The 15212-nt window shown below is 47.8% G+C and overlaps 1 protein-coding gene across 6 annotated transcripts; it reads right to left on the reverse strand.

Moving 5' to 3' along the window:
- Positions 1–2: 2 nt before the first annotated feature.
- LOC128251991 (probable ubiquitin carboxyl-terminal hydrolase FAF) lies at positions 3–14644 on the reverse strand. Of its 6 annotated transcripts, none has more exons than XM_052979304.1 (19): positions 14485–14644; positions 12913–13483; positions 11911–12059; positions 10640–11853; positions 8594–10507; positions 6868–8233; positions 6384–6801; positions 6009–6324; positions 5780–5933; positions 5566–5716; positions 5196–5504; positions 4797–4908; positions 4628–4737; positions 4219–4570; positions 3901–4160; positions 3245–3836; positions 2773–3180; positions 2157–2286; positions 998–1170 (listed from the first exon to the last, which is right to left on the reverse strand). In XM_052979304.1, the coding sequence occupies exons 2-19, from the start codon at positions 13149–13151 to the stop codon at positions 1130–1132; spliced, it is 8235 nt and encodes a 2744-aa protein (XP_052835264.1). In that variant the 5' UTR covers positions 13152–13483; positions 14485–14644; the 3' UTR covers positions 998–1129. The 6 variants fall into 6 exon arrangements, with proteins under 6 accessions (XP_052835261.1, XP_052835260.1, XP_052835264.1 ...); XM_052979302.1 differs by having other exon boundaries at positions 2154–2286; XM_052979305.1 differs by having other exon boundaries at positions 1036–1170; positions 2105–2286; positions 2773–3174.
- Between the last annotated feature and the right edge of the window lie 568 nt (positions 14645–15212).

Raw genomic sequence — 15212 nt, forward strand, 5'->3', positions numbered from 1 at the left:
GCTGCTTGCTTACATTTCGCTTTTATTTCGCAACTTAAAACATAATAATTTAATAAATGTTTAACAAATTTCACTTATTACAAAACACTAATCATTTAAAATATATATACTTAGTATAACCATAATCAAGTATTTTTATGCTCGTGTTGCTGTAGTCCATTCTGCTCTTGAGTTTATACTGTTTGTTTTGTTTTGATTTGATTTAGCATTCCATTTACTTGGTATACGCGATTGAATTATGATAATGGAAACAGTTCAAGAGGCGAGTACTGAGTACTGAAGATGCAATTTGGTTTCTTGCCCTATTTCTTACATTCAGCCGATTCGTTTCGATTAGTTTTCACTAGTATCATATCTATATTTTTCCTTCCTTTTCTGTTTTTTTCTTTTCATTCGGTTAGTATTAGTTAATGTTGCTCGGCTTCAATACGTAATACATCATTTATATACTATATAAATACAATTATATGGTACTGTAAACGTGCAACTTAACACTTCTTAGTAATTATGAGTGTGTTTCTTTGTTTGCGTTCGTTTGTTGTGTTGCATTGTGTATGTGGGGGTGTTTGTTTGCTTAAGGTGTCTGTAATCTTGTATCTGTGAATCTGTTAAGGTAATTATAAAGATCCATTACTACTAAACACCTTTGCTGGTACATACCATCCATCCTTCTCTATCCTTGAATCGCATCCTTCTCTATCCTCCAAGCATGTACTTCATTTGTTAATATCTACGGATTCTGCTGCTCTAGTTCGCATATTAACCCGTTAAGTCTCGATTTCGACGGCGGGAACCCCACTAATAAAACACCTGCTGTCCACACCGTTCTCATTGTCAGGCTGCTTTTGGTTCACTTAACGCTATGGATGCTCATCATAAGTTGTTGCGATTACATTTTATTGCAAAGAACTTTTCGTTTGTAGTTTTCTCTTGGTTTTAAATTAAGTTTTTCCCTATCTTCGTCGATAGATCTCCCGATCCCGATCCTGATCCTGATCCTGATCCCGTTGTTGTGACTCCTGTTGTGGCAGGTGTTAAAGTTGCTGCCGTTGATGTGGATTTCGCAGGCGACGACGTTGTGACCTCCGTGGTGGCCGCCGTTGTCTCGGCCGTCGCGTCCTCCTCGTCCTTACTTTCCCCTAGCTTTCTTCTCACCACCCTGCGAGACTTCTGCGAATGACGAACGGAAAGAGTTCGATTAGTCTAAGTCGTCTAAAGATTTCCCAGCGTCTGTGTGCCAGCTAAGCAGTAACTGCAATCATTATTTGAGTGTTATTAAAAAGGTAGTATACGAAGCTCATCAGTGATGACGGATTTAACTTCAATTTGTTTGTAATCATAAATGTACTAATTTTCGAAATTATTAATAACAGGTATAAGAAATGTTAAAATTTTTTACTATACTAAATGGGGCGAAAAAGGAATAAAATATTGAAATTTTTTAAAAAGGATTGACAATACATTTTTTAAAAAATTTTTAAAAGCCAATGGTTAGTTTTTTAAAACAAAATTTATAAAAAACTATTAAATACAGTATATTGAAAAGTGAATTTGATGAAATAACAATTTTTATTTCGCTTGATAAACTAAACATTTAAAAAAAATGTATTGTGCCTTAAAGGCATTTTTTTTTTGGATAAATTCATGTTCTTCTACTACTATTTTTTTGACCGCAACTGTTTTAAGCACAAAACAAAGTGTACATAACTGATCTATATAGGGTAAAAGTCAAAGGTATTGATGCAAAGCTATTTCCCATTATCCCATTATACTAGTAATCCTGAATACAGATCGGATTCACCTATTAAATTAATATTGATTAATCTTTAAAATTAGTTAGACGAACTTTCGACTGGCATAACTGATCTTAATGGGATCCCATTGAGTGAGTGTCAGAGGATTGGGTGTTTTGTGAGGTGGGTGTGTGTGAGTGAATAGAGGAAGCTTGCAGTGGAAAGTAAAAGAAAAGCCAAATGGTAGACAGATCCGGGGTAAGCAAGTGCATATCGTTTGTGCAAAGGCAGTAAGAACTGAAGTCGTGAACACAACAAACGTAAAATAGGCCAGACGCTCGGGGCTCAAACGAAAAACATGTCTAACTAACTTGGCAGCAAATCAAATCAAGCGGCTTGAGGAACTCTTGCTAATATCACCACGTAGTTGCTGAGGCTGCTGTTGTTGTTGATGCTGCTGCTGCTTCAGCTTGAATTGCTGCTCCGGCGGTAACTGATGATGGTGGAACAGAACCGGCGGCAGCTTCCCTCCCTTGGAACGACTTCGCAAGCCCTGCACATGTGGGTACAATTCGCGGGACAACAGGTGAATAAACAACGAAACGCAGCAAAGGAAACCGTATGGTTGTAGGACAATAAAAAATATTTTGAGAACAGATGGAAGAAAACAGTAATGAGGGCTATCTTCGGTGGCCGAAGCGGGGTGAAAACTTAATCGGACAACTTTTAGTTTAAATATTTTTAAAAGTAGTACTATTCATTAAAAATATTTGGTGTAAACACACAGACGGAATAAATTAAATTCTTTTGAGATTCTTTAGTGATGTGACAACAAAAATACTCAGCACTAGTTTCAAAGTTCTAGTTGCTAAGTATTTATGAAAACAGAGAGATACAGATTGGAGTTGGAGTGTAAAATGTGTTTATTGTGTGTACTGTTTTGTTGGGGGCAGCTTGGCAGGCGACTCGAAGGATCCTTCGGGTGCAGAACACACTCAACAGAGGGGCAAATGTCCTAGATCTCGTCTGTCCTAGTTACCTTTTTGGCCGTAATCTCCATTTGGTCCAGGCTACTCGACAGCCCGTTAACAGTAGTCTCCCCGGTGGTATCCTGGGCACTGCTCTCCGTCTCGCTGTTGGTCCCACTGCCCGCCGTTGTAGTCGTCGTTGTGGCGGTTGTGGGTGCGGTTGTTCCGCTGGTTGAGCCAACGCCAGTCGAAGTGTACGCCCCGAAGAGCTGACGCGAGAGCCGGGGAATGGCGTTGCTATCCACACGTGCCGGCCATGCGCTCGTAGAAGGGCTGCTCGTGGTGGGAGTCTCGTTATCCGTCGGCTGCTCCGTGCCACCGGTGGTGCTCTCCTGCGCTGCCCCCGGCTGTGCCGCCTGCTCCGTCTTGTTCTCGTCCAGATTCGATTCCAAATCAGACTCGTTGTTCTCGTCCTGTTCCTGGCAAGCAAGCACGTACATTATAAAAATGTTTTCCCTATTTATGTTGTTAGGTGTTAAGTACCGTCTTCTCGCTGACCTCATCCGGACAGAGCTCGTAAGCCATGGTCCACGTGTTTTTAGCCGACTGCGACCGCTCCAGCATGTAGCCGTTAGTGTTGTCATTGCTCTGCGCCGGCGGCGACCACGAGTACGAGTTGTACTGGCAACCGATGCCCCGCTGCCGCTCCAGCTCGTCCTGCAGCCACTCGACGGCAACGCTCCAGTGTCGGCTGATGGTTGGGTTCGAGTTGAGCATCTGCAGCGCGATGGGCGACTTGTGGAACAGTTGCGTGAGGCACTTAATAATCTGGTACGCCCGCTTCTGGTAGTGCGTCTTCGCCCGCTGTATCGTCTCCAGCAGGCCCTCGCGCTCCTCGGCCACTCCGTTGAGGGCGTTGTGGATGCGGTGGTGCTGCCACGAGTCGTCGATCAGTAGGATGTTTAGCAGCAGATCCGTGTGGTGCCGCATGTCGTGGCAGTAGGCAAATCCACACTGCCAAAGCAACTCGGTTAGGACGGCGCGCGAAAAGTGCGGATTCTCCCAACTGCAGTACTGCAGAAGCTTCAGCCCTTCGTCGCCCACGTTTGTGTCTTCGATCACCTTCTTGATGTAGCTAAGAACGATAATACAAATGGGCATTCGATGGCATTCACAATTCACATGCTCAGACAACTTACCCCGTGCGATTAAATAGCAAGTCCATGCACTCAGTGGACAGCGGCGTCAGCTCCTCGTGCGCCACCGTTGCGTCCTTAAACGGATTTGGCAGTGGACGGCCGTTCTGGTTGGAGCTCTGACACTTTTCGTTCACATCGCTGCAGCGCACCAGGTGGGATACCACCTGGTGAAGCTTGCTAAACTCCGGATACTGGTACTTTATGGCCGGACCGGGGCCATCGTCCAATGCCACTTGGATGAACTGCATCGGCACATTTAGCTGCAAGCGAGACAATATGTTTAGTTTGGTAAGCAACATAAATGCTAATGCTTCTCACCCTTAGCAGTTGCTGCTTCTCGCGCGTGCCCAGTCCTACGTACATACTGAAGAGACTGAAGTAGTGGGGAAGATGTTTGCCGTAATCGGCTGCCTCAGATTTCAGCAGGCGCAGCACGCTGATGAGCACCTGCTCGCAGAGATTGGCGCCTTCGTGGCCGGCCAACGGTTCATCGTTGATGGCAAAGTGGCAGAAGAACACCACCAGCTTAACGAAGACAGTACGCACCTCTGGCGACGGAGCCATCAGGATGTACTCGCCTAGGCGCGAAGGCGGCGAAAGGAGCGCATGGTTGGCAAACCACTTTCTCACTAGTGCCGAAGAACGTATGTGATGCGAGAGCGCGTCGTACCTGTCAATCAAGAGTTATGTAATTCATATGCTTCATAGAACTGTTTCATTCAGTCACCAATCGATAACGGGGCCACGCAGGGACTTCTTTGTGCGAAAACCAGTGTGGAAAAGGAACTGTGATGCCAATTGGACGCCCAGCAGAGAAAGCTCTTCGGCGGCAGGAGTCTGTTGGGGAAAACAACTTTATTAGTGGAGTAAGTAACATCACATAAGCAGAAACTCACGATCTTATCGCTCCGCGCAGAGGGTATATTGCAGCTGACCAGCTTTTTGATGAAGTTGAAAAACTCCACGGAAAAAATGCTTCGGGAGTGCAAAAACCGAATGTTCTGGTGCCTGTAACAGTGGACATTTCAGAATAGTAAGCACGAACGTCAAGAGTAAACAAGAAGGAACGCTATATTCGGCGGTGACTGCGTAACTACAATCTACATGTTAAATCTCAAAATCTCTGCCTTTTGTAGTTTCCGAGTTCGCGAGTTGATGCGGAGGCTAGATTAACCTGGCTATTAGGAATATATATACACTGGATAGCGTTGAAAACGCTTCCTCCAACCCATTACATACTTTTCAAGGTACAAATTCATACTCAATGAATAACAGGTACACCAAGCACTACTCACCGCACACTCCGCTCGATAGGCTTTGGCAGGGGCAGAACCATGTTGCGGCTCTCTGTGAGCGACAACTGCTCCACACTGGGTTCGTACTGCACGGGAGTCTGGTCGCAGCGGGTGTAGAACAGCATGTAGGCGTTCCACCAGCGCTTCTGGCGGCGGTACTGCATGCGCTTTAGGTTGTTGTCGTAGATCTCGCCCATGTAGTCACCGCCGAAGCACTGCGCCTTCATCTCCTCATCCTCGTGCATTTTGCACTCGGTTACCTCGCCGTCGTCGAACTTGTGCCACTGGCACTTGCCGTTTGCTGGGTTTCTGCAATGGATTATCTCGGATTAAGCTTTTTAGCTACGCTGAAGTGTAGTGTTTTACTCACTTGGAGAGTATGTAGCTGAAGTAATGGCCACCAGAGGCCTGCCCGCTGTGCACAACAATGCCGGTCAATTCGTACTTTGTCGTTTCAACGTTTGTTTGACAATTATCACCCACCTCTACCACCTCGCCCTCCAGCTTAGCTAGGCCAGACACTTATAGTAGAGGGGTGGAATATTATAAAACAAGCTTAGATATCAAATCTTCACTCAACTCACCTGTGTAGGGCTCCATATCCAGGATACGCGGAAATTCAAAATAGTCATTAAATTTAATCGCACAGACGCGCTCGTAGTCGTATTCGAAGCGCTTCAGTTGTATGGCTAACACGGGTGGCAGCTTTTTCACGCATAGCCGCTTAACGGTAACTACCTGTTGGCCACAAAGAATTCACATAATTAGAATCAGTTTGTTAGTAGATCGTGGGAGTGCCAGGGAATACTCTACTTTTTTATCACATTTATCACAATGGTATGCATCGGCACCCTCGAGCAGCTCCCCCTTGACATACTGCTCCAGAGATTCGGTTAATGAGCTATGATTCCTAATATCGACACTAAATACACTAAATGGTTCCTCTTTGGAGTAGCGATGGGGGCACTCTTGGCAGATCTTCTGATCGCTGAACGAACCGCCCAGCGTGGCGTTCATCAGCTGCGGCTGGCCAAGCGCCTTCAGCCCTTCGTCGAGACTCTCGAACAGGGACATGAAGAACTCCACGGCATCCTGTTGCTCGCGGAGATTAACAGGCTCACCCTGCAGCCTGTTTAGGTAATTAAATCAAATTAAATTGCAGTACAAGTGGCAATCACATTCACTCACTTGAAATGCGTCCAGAGACCACGAGGCACGTAGAACTGCAGAGCACTGTGGCCCAGGTGGGCAAATATGGCCTGCACATGCTTCAGGATCACCACGTGATAGTTTTTTCGCACATCCTGCGATCCATCCTCGACACCGCCCGACGATGAGGAGAAGGTGACTAGGGCAGAGACGGGCAAAAAGGGGGTCGTTCCAAGAACGCCACTCAAATCGGAGTCGCCGCTAAAGTCCTCGCCGTCGATGGTGGCCGCGCCGTGGGCTCGCAGAATTCCCACACGCACGGCCGGCACCATGTAGAGCTGCTGCAGCACCGAGTTCATGTAGCAGGTGGCCCCGGCGTTCTTCAGTCCACAAAAACCTTTGGTTGGTCTGGCGCCCACCGGCGGCAGGTAATCCCATTCGCGCAACGGATCCGTATCTGTTCAAGTTGATAGCCGGGTTATTTATACCTTAATACACTGAATCCTTATACAAAATAGCTCACCCGTGCAAACAAAGTCGATCAGTGTATTGGTGAGTAGCTTCATATTAGGAACACAGAGCTGGCACAAGGCAATGAGGAGATCGCAGGCAGCGGCAATGGTGTGCGGACTGCGGCAGACTGGTGGCGGGACGGTGTCCTGTCGCAGACTGCCGTGTCGCCGTAAATGCAAGAATTCGCGCGAGGCCGTGAAGAGGAAGTCGTCGATCAGCTCGTGGATAAGCTCGTTGAGCTGTGCCTTTGAGTCGGCGGCGAGAAAAAACATCAGCTCCTTGGCCAGGCACAGGTGGCCTTCGAGAAGCTCCTCGTGCACCTGAGTGTCACCAGTGGCGCGGACATTCTCCCGTATGCGCTGCAGCCACTTGATTTCATCGCCCAACAACCCCTCGCTGATCTGCAGGGGCCAGTTGTAGATGCATCCGTACGACAGTGTGCGGCACAGCACCGAAAAGAACTCGGCGCAGGTGGCTTCGTACTGGGGAACTAACGTCCTCAGGGCGCCCACCAGCAAGTTGACCATGTAGACGAACGGACGCCGATCGCCGGCACAATACGTGGAGGCCAGGAACAGCTGCTCCGAGGCCACCTGGCGCACATGACGCAGCGGATTCCTCAGCACAATAGAGGTGATGAACTTGGGCCAGTTGGCATCGCTGCTTAACGCCTCGTTGGCACTCGGATTCAGGATGAACGAGATGGTGAGCACTTCGAGCGCCTCCTTGCACATGCTAAAGTCCTGTCCGTCCGGCACGATCGCTTCGTCCTCGAAGTCGCTGTTGCTGCTGCCCAGGGCCTGAAGGTTGCCGCAGGACGAAGCCCAAGCCAGCTGCACCACAGCCTTGATGGTGGAAATGTCAGGACAGGACCATTGCAGCGTGGAGCTGAAGAGCGTGCGGCAGCGGTCACCCTCCTGGCTGGCGGACAGCATTTCACGGGCCAGCATTACAGCCATTTTCGCGGATATCGCCCGCAATGTGCCCTGCGAGCTGTTCGGCATCGTCGAGAAGTTTTGCTTCAGGATGTCTACCTGCGAGCGGGATCCATTGTCAAGATCGCAGATCATGGGCTCGTCGCCCACGCGGGACAACACGCTGCCCACGATGTACAGGAACAGCTTGGCTAGCCTCAGCACGCACTGGAAGGAGGCTCGCTTCGTGTGCATATCGGCGCTGGGCAGGAAGTTGTTTTTAGTCAACAGCTCCAGGACGAAGTGGGCGCAACCCGAGTGCATCCACGCCGACTGCACGAGCAGAGCTGCCTCGCCTAGAGGGTCCAGCGCAGGGATCAGGAGTCCGTGCAACACGCTCAGGTTGTACAATACTTGAGCGGGCGTCGGGTGCAGAAACATCTGCTCGGGGGTGCAGTTTTCCTGAAGGGAAGAGATTGTAAAGCGATTTATTAACGATTAAGACATGTTTGGATTCTTATTTTAAAACAGTGGTGCTTACGTCTATGTTACTGTACACGGTAAGTCACATTGGTATCATATATTACATAGTTTTTCTTCATCGCTAATTTTAATTAAATTGGTTTTTGTGATTTTTGCTTAACTACACTGACATTCTTTACAGATGTAGGTATTTTTTATACACGTTACTGGTAAAGTAAAAGGGCATATTGTATGGGAAATACTTAGGTTAAAGTTTGTTGGCTGATCAACGGGTATCTAACTGTCACTGTCATTAGGCGGTTTTGATCACCCCTGGTCTGAATTCTTAATTAATCTTACCTCTTCAGCTTCAAAACCCGGCTGCTCGCTGGAGTTCACCTTCATCTCTTCATCCTTAGTGTTCTTTTCCGTTGCCGCAGGCACCGTAACGGCCGCCTTCGGCACCTGGCACATCATCTGAAGTTGGCGAGTTGTCTGGCGGTCGCAGGGCAGCAGGTGCAGCAGTACCTTGGCACTGTCTCGTAAACGACCGTGCTCCAGGTCACTGCCCAACTGATAGAGCTTTAAAAAAAACTCGGTGTACTGGTAGTTTTGCGAGATGATCACTCCGGGCAGCGTGCTTTCCGACTCCACGCGCTGCATATCGGGGCATGGTCGCGGGGGGGAGCCGGTGCTCGAGTCGCTCGAGGAGTCCGGACTGCTGGCCAGACCAGTGCCCACAGGCGTGAGCTTCGCTGTGAGGATCATCTTGTCGCGAATGGTATACTGGTAGAGCGGGTTTATTTCATCGGAGACTTCGATCATCTCGCCATTTGTGTAGAAGAGATCCACCTTAATATTGGTCGTAGAAGTGCCCTTGATCCGCTTCAGCAGGCTCCGCTTGAAAGCGGCCATCGTTTCGTTGCTGTGTGTAACGATCTCCAGGTCGTCAATGGGTCTTCCGGGGTTCTGGAACCGGATGTACAGGCTAGTGTTCTTGCCGCGCGTAACTCGACTGAGGGGCAGGTGAACACGATCGCCGCTGAAGGAGCGGTCGCACTCCTTCACGTATTCCTGCAGCACCTTTAGAATGCGGCACATCTTCTCTGCCTCAATAAAGCGCATTTTCGAGTCCTTGGACTCGTCATTGGCATTGTCCGACTGATCGGTTGCATCTAGCTCCTCCTGAAGCTGCGTCTTTCCCAGGATCACGATGTTTCCGTAGTGGGTGCGCAGGCGGGAGCAGCACTCGCCAATGAACATCTCGTGGAACTCGGCAATGTTCTCCTGTAGTCGTGGACCCAATGCCGTAGACACTTCCTTCAGTAAATCAATAGCCTTGCTGGCAATCTCTTCGCCACCTGTGGTGATCACCCGCCACAAGTAGTCCTTGCCTATAAGGTCCTCATTGTCCAGTATGTAACCTCTGTGTATCGCCTTAAGCTTGTCCTCCTTGGAGTTGACCGCTTTGAAGAAGCGTTCGAAGCACTTGATTCCGCTCTCTGTCAGCAGGTGCGGGTCCAGTTGCAGAATGTTGTTCTCGAAGAAGTCCTTGTTAATGCCGGGATCCAAGTCCGGCTCCTCGCCCATCAGCTTGCCAAACCACCGGAAGCACTCTTCTCGATCAGCCGGAAAAACGGCACTCACCGCCAGACAGTGCCAGATCTGTTTGGCTTGATCTGCGCACAGCCACAGCTGGCCATCTTTTAGCAGGAACTTAAGAAACTCCAGTCGCTCCGCGATTTGCGCATGGTGCGGGAACCTTCCGTCAATTAGAATGGTGGCTGCTTCCAGGCCCGGTGTGTCGTTCACCATTTGGCGCACCCTTTCCATGTATGCCGTCAGGCTGTTGGTGACTAGAATGACCAGGGAATAGTCATTCTGCAGCCGCTCGATCACCTGCTGTCGATTTGTTCCCGTTTGGGTGCGGGGTGCATGATTTGGCGTTGTGTCATATAGACAACAAATATCCCTTATTAGACGCAAGGCGGGTAGCACCCAACCATCGCCTGACTTCAGTTCGCCAACGCACTTGTCCAACCAAATGGTCTTTTGCGCATCCCGCTCCTGCGAGCAGCTGTAGTCCAATATTTTTACGTGTGCACCCAAAGCTTGGTCGAGCACTTCCGGCGGAACCTCTTGGCTGTGGGCCAGGGTCCAGAAAAGCTTCAGTACCTTTTGAGCCATCACGCCATTCTTGTCGTCCTCGGCCAACCGGCGGATCAGCTCCAACAGCCTCTCCCTCTGCCTTTTATTGGCCGTGGTCATGCTGGCCTGAAATTTTGAATTAAATTAAAATGGGTCATTTTATTAATTAGAGCCAGGATTCTAACAGTTTGTGTTAGATTATATAATTTCTGGTATTTTTATAAAGTTTACAAATTTATTAAATCAAAGCGGACTTACTTGGAACGCCTCGAAGAGGTGGTCCAGTTGTTCAGGAGTGAAATCCCAGGCCAGTTTGGCCAGCAAATCATGCACGTTTTTCACGATCGCCTCGTGCTTCCCGGCCTGCGCTCTCCAAACAGCATCTAAATCGTCCAAAGTCAGCGCCTGCTCTTTAATAAGGAAACGGATGATCTTTTCCAGCTTTTCCACATACTGCGGCTGATGCAGGGAGTCCTTCAGTACGATGCCCAGGACGTCCGACGACTTGATCCACTGCGCCATGCGCTCTGCCGTCAGCCAGTCCATTTCGTCCTCGGGCATACAGTGAGGCAGGGGTTGGGATCGATGCGAGTAATAGGCCACCGAAGAAAGCACCTTGTTGATTTCGTTGAGGGCGTTCATTTTGCCATTGAAACTGGACACCTGCAGCAGACGCAAAATCATCTTAAGGCGGAACATTTCCAAGTCGCGGATCAGCTCCTCCTGACCGGACAATCGACTCGCCAGGAAGCGGGCCGACTTCACAATTCCATTGATGTAGTCATTGCGTCCCTCAGGCTTTACCTCGCGCTTCAGCTCCTCGTCCGTGAAGCTGTCCAAGAGGTCCAGCACCACGTTCCAGGTGGGCATAAAGTACTTGTCGATGGTGGCCGGCGTCAGCAGCTCATAGCATTGACCAAATGGCCGCAGAAGACTGTGGATAAGGGCCAGAGTGAGGCGATTATCATGGACGCAACCTTCTCCGCTGCCCTCTCCACCCAATCCCTTGCCGGTAGCCTTGTTTTGGCTGCGCTTCAGCAGCTCTAGTCCGCTGTTGAACCGCTCCAGCAGATTGTCAAAGCCTCCCAGCTGGCCGAAGCGGTTGATGAGATCCACCAGCCAACCGCGCGCATTCTTGGGCTCCGCTGGCGGCCGGGCGTACATTTTGTTGCTGTCTAACTGACCCCAGATGCAGTCTGGTGTGGCGAAGCACTCCGGCTGGCGGGCTGCGTTAAACGTATTGAACTTGTTCTCTGGATCGAAGACAATGGCCAGCAAGTCCAGCAGGTAAGGATTGTCACGTTGCATGTGAATAGCGATCAGATGCAGCAGTTTGCCGCATGACACCAGGATGCAGTGGTGGATGTTGTACTTCCACGAATTCACCGCCTCGTCCGTGAGGATCTTAGCGAACGAAGTGCTCAGCCCATTGCGGTAAAACTCCACGCAAGGCTCGCAGTCGTGATCCACACCTGTAAAGGAATGAAGGATAAGATTAATTATTTCATGTCGCATTTGGGCACACTTACCAGCCTGGGTAAGCTCGATGGCAGCATTTAGAAGCACCTCCAGCTCTTGTTCAGGCAGCACGGGCACCACCCAGCGTGGATTTGATATCTTCTGGGTAAGCGATCTCAGTTTCGTGGTGGGAAACGAGGATATTAGCTTCTCTGGAGGCCTGGAGAAAAATAAGTAAAATTAGTTTTAATCTAAATAAATTGGTTTACTTATCAAAAGAACTGAATTAAATTTATTTTTAAATAAAATCATTGTGTTTTGGTACCTGCTCTACTAATTGAAATAGTTAATTTACGTTTTTAGGTTTTAAAAATTGTATCTTGTTTGTTGTAAAAAAATTATAATAAGGTCCAAAGCTTATATTAATTAATTATAAGCTTAAATGCTAATAAGCACACACACGAAATAAACATTATAATATTGTTTGAAAGTCAACTCCAGAACAGACCGTACAAATTTGAATTTTTGGGCTTTTTCAGTGTCAGCTAATCATGATGGCAGGCGATAAGATAAGCATTGCACGGGTATTCCAAATGAGACAATAATAGCCGCGAATACAATAATACGATTGTAGAGTCATTGGGCCAACTGGAAAGGTACCCACTGCATCTATATATGGGGGAAGAAAAGATATTATTTATGGCCTCATTGTTGGTCACTATCACGTTTTGCACACAAGTAAAATCGGATATTTGCTGTTCGCTTGTAATGGAACTGGGGAATGTTAGTTCTCTTGAACTCTAGTTACGACACCACTGAAATTAGCTTGGCTAAAATCAGCTGAAACATATTTTAACGAATCTATTACGGGTGTTGTGCCGGCCCAGCCCTAGCAAACAAAGAATGCAGGTGGAGGAGGAAACTGCGCAAAAGTAAACACCCGAATGTCGAAAGTTGTGGTTCTTTTGGTGCTACTGGTGCTACACACACCCCGCAAATAGCAGCCAGTTAGATCTAATTAAGTGCTATAAACTACGAGTCATTTCAATCCGGCAAGTGCCACGCCCACTTACACTAGTGTTGCGGTGCTGTCCACGCTGCCCGCCGTCGAGGAGCCGGCTACGTCATCGGAGCTTTGGCTGCCAACCGCCGGTTGTTGCTCCTGGCTGCTGTCCAGGCTGCTCGATCCCCCTCCTCCTGGCAGGCTAGAGCTGGAGGTGGTGACTGTTCCGGTGACTGATCCCGTGCCCGTTCCCGCACTCTGCGCCGGACTCGTTGTGGTGGTTGCTGTGGTGCGCGTGTCGAACGTCATGGTGGTGGTGGTGGATCCAGGCAAGTCGCCCTGTGGAGCGCCGGAGGCAGGAGTTTAGTTCTTTTGGTGTCTGGCTAATCCTACTGCAATTTGCACTGGGCGGCGTTTTTGGTTGGTGTCCTATGGCAGTTGTGCGGTACCCGGAGTGCTTCTGGTCCAGTTTGTTGGGAGTTTGCCTGCTTTTCGTTATTTTTTGTGTTTTAGGCACTGTTGGTCGGCGACTCCTGGCTTTTGGGCTCCCTCTTATTGTCCTTTTTCCCAATAAGAACTTGCGTCCTGCGTTGCGTTTACATATTCCTAGTCAGCAGCCACAATTTGCAAAAATCTATAAACTGCAAAGAAGCAAAAGAGGCAGAAAGAGGCGGATAAATAAAGGGGCTAAAAGAGAAACCAAGAAGGCACACATACATGTACCGCGGGGACGGGGACTTTAAATGTGTGAGTAGGCCTGCGTGTGTGTGAGAGAGCGCTGGGTTGGAATATGAAAAATCAATATTATTTAATAGACGGGGCAGCAAGCGCCAAATAATGCTCCAAAAGCACACAAATTACGCTCTCCCCACACATACACATCCACACTCTTTTAGCGGCCCAAGAAAGTGTGTGTGTAAATTTAATTTAATGTTGTTTTTGTTTTACGCTGCGCTCTTTATTCTTATTTATTTATTGTTATTTTTTTGGGCAAACAAAGAACATTTTTCTGCCGAAAATTACATCACGTACGGATTTTTCACTCCCTCTATCTCTCTCTCTCCGCCCGGCAACATCCTTAAGCGGAATGTCGGTCGGTGGGTGGAGCAAGTGGGTGGGCAAATAGCCAGGGACGGGGGCGGCGGGTGGTCGCAGGGTGGTGAAAATAACTACGCATAAAGACTTTAAGCTGCAGCTTCGAAAATATTCAAGAACTAGCTATTTAGAGGGTGTGGCGGGGGCGGGGACTCTCCCACTTTCTTTCTTTTACTTTAGGAGTTTCGCGAGAGTAACGGAAGTCACTCAAGGACGGCAGAAAGTGCGGCTTTTCATATTTTTTCCGTTTTTTACTTGCCACTCTCACACACTCACTCACTCACACGCACGAACATGTATTATTTGCAAATTGAATTGGACGAATGAAGAGTATTTTGCAGCGCAGACCCAAAAAGACGATCGGTTTCCTTTAAGCTTTTCCTTTTGCAGATTAGTGAGCCGCAAACTTAAGAACTCACTCTAAACTAGTCGCGGCAACTATTTCGCAAATATTGAGCTTACAATCAGCCGGCCAATAGACAAAATGGCGTCTGCCTTTGCTGTTGTTCTACGACCTATCTAATTCCGATTCCTGGTGGCTTTTTACCTGCCTGGCCGACGGCAAGGTCCTGCGTGTCCAGCGGGGGCGACGGGGCGGCTGCCACGGCTTGTTTTTATCCGCTCGGCGTTTAAGTCGAGTTATATTAATATTATTTTAGTTATTTCTTTTGCTAGAGTTGTGCAGTTAGGGCGAACTAGATGTTAACGGAACCGGTTCATCGGGTGCTTTTGAACCAGTTCCGCAGAGAACTGAAAAATCGATAGTTATCGTTCGTGCCATAGAGTGTTATCGATTTATTGATACCGAGTGTGATCTTGGATATAGTTCGGAGCATGTTCGGAGCATGTTCATAGCTGGATTAAATTTGATGTTTTGAATTTGGGCGGACACATGGGATTTGAATATATAATAATAATATAATATCAAACAAAACTCCTTTTAACGAGGTAAAAAAGTCGGGACGATCGCACCGATGAATGAAAAAGCATTCGACTAAATAAATACACTTTTTTAATGATCCCATACGGACCTATTCATCAAGATATTTTGCCTACACAGGCATTTTTATCTCAGCGTGGTGCCGAATGGGAACATTAAGTCGATGGTAACATGATTAAAAAAAAACTTTTACTCCAAAATTTGTACGAAATATATAAATATATACCCTTGCAACTATTCCAAATATTAAAAAATTTTTAAAACTAAAATATTTTGATTTTTATGTTTTTATGTTTTACAAGCATCTATTTGATTTCGTGGTCTGATTTTAATAA

This window comes from Drosophila gunungcola, chromosome 3R, assembly GCF_025200985.1.
Source record: "Drosophila gunungcola strain Sukarami chromosome 3R, Dgunungcola_SK_2, whole genome shotgun sequence".
Taxonomy (NCBI): domain Eukaryota; kingdom Metazoa; phylum Arthropoda; class Insecta; order Diptera; family Drosophilidae; genus Drosophila; species Drosophila gunungcola.

Coding starts and splice junctions, on each gene's coding strand:
- LOC128251991 (XM_052979300.1), bottom strand. CDS start 13,151: ATGACGTTCGACACGCGCACCACAGCAACCACCACAACGAGTCCGGCG. Junction 11,854..11,910: donor CATCGAGCTTACCCAGGCTG/GTAAGTGTGCCC, acceptor ATTCCTTTACAG/GTGTGGATCACGACTGCGAG. Junction 4,909..5,195: donor CCTATCGAGCGGAGTGTGCG/GTGAGTAGTGCT, acceptor CCACTGTTACAG/GCACCAGAACATTCGGTTTT.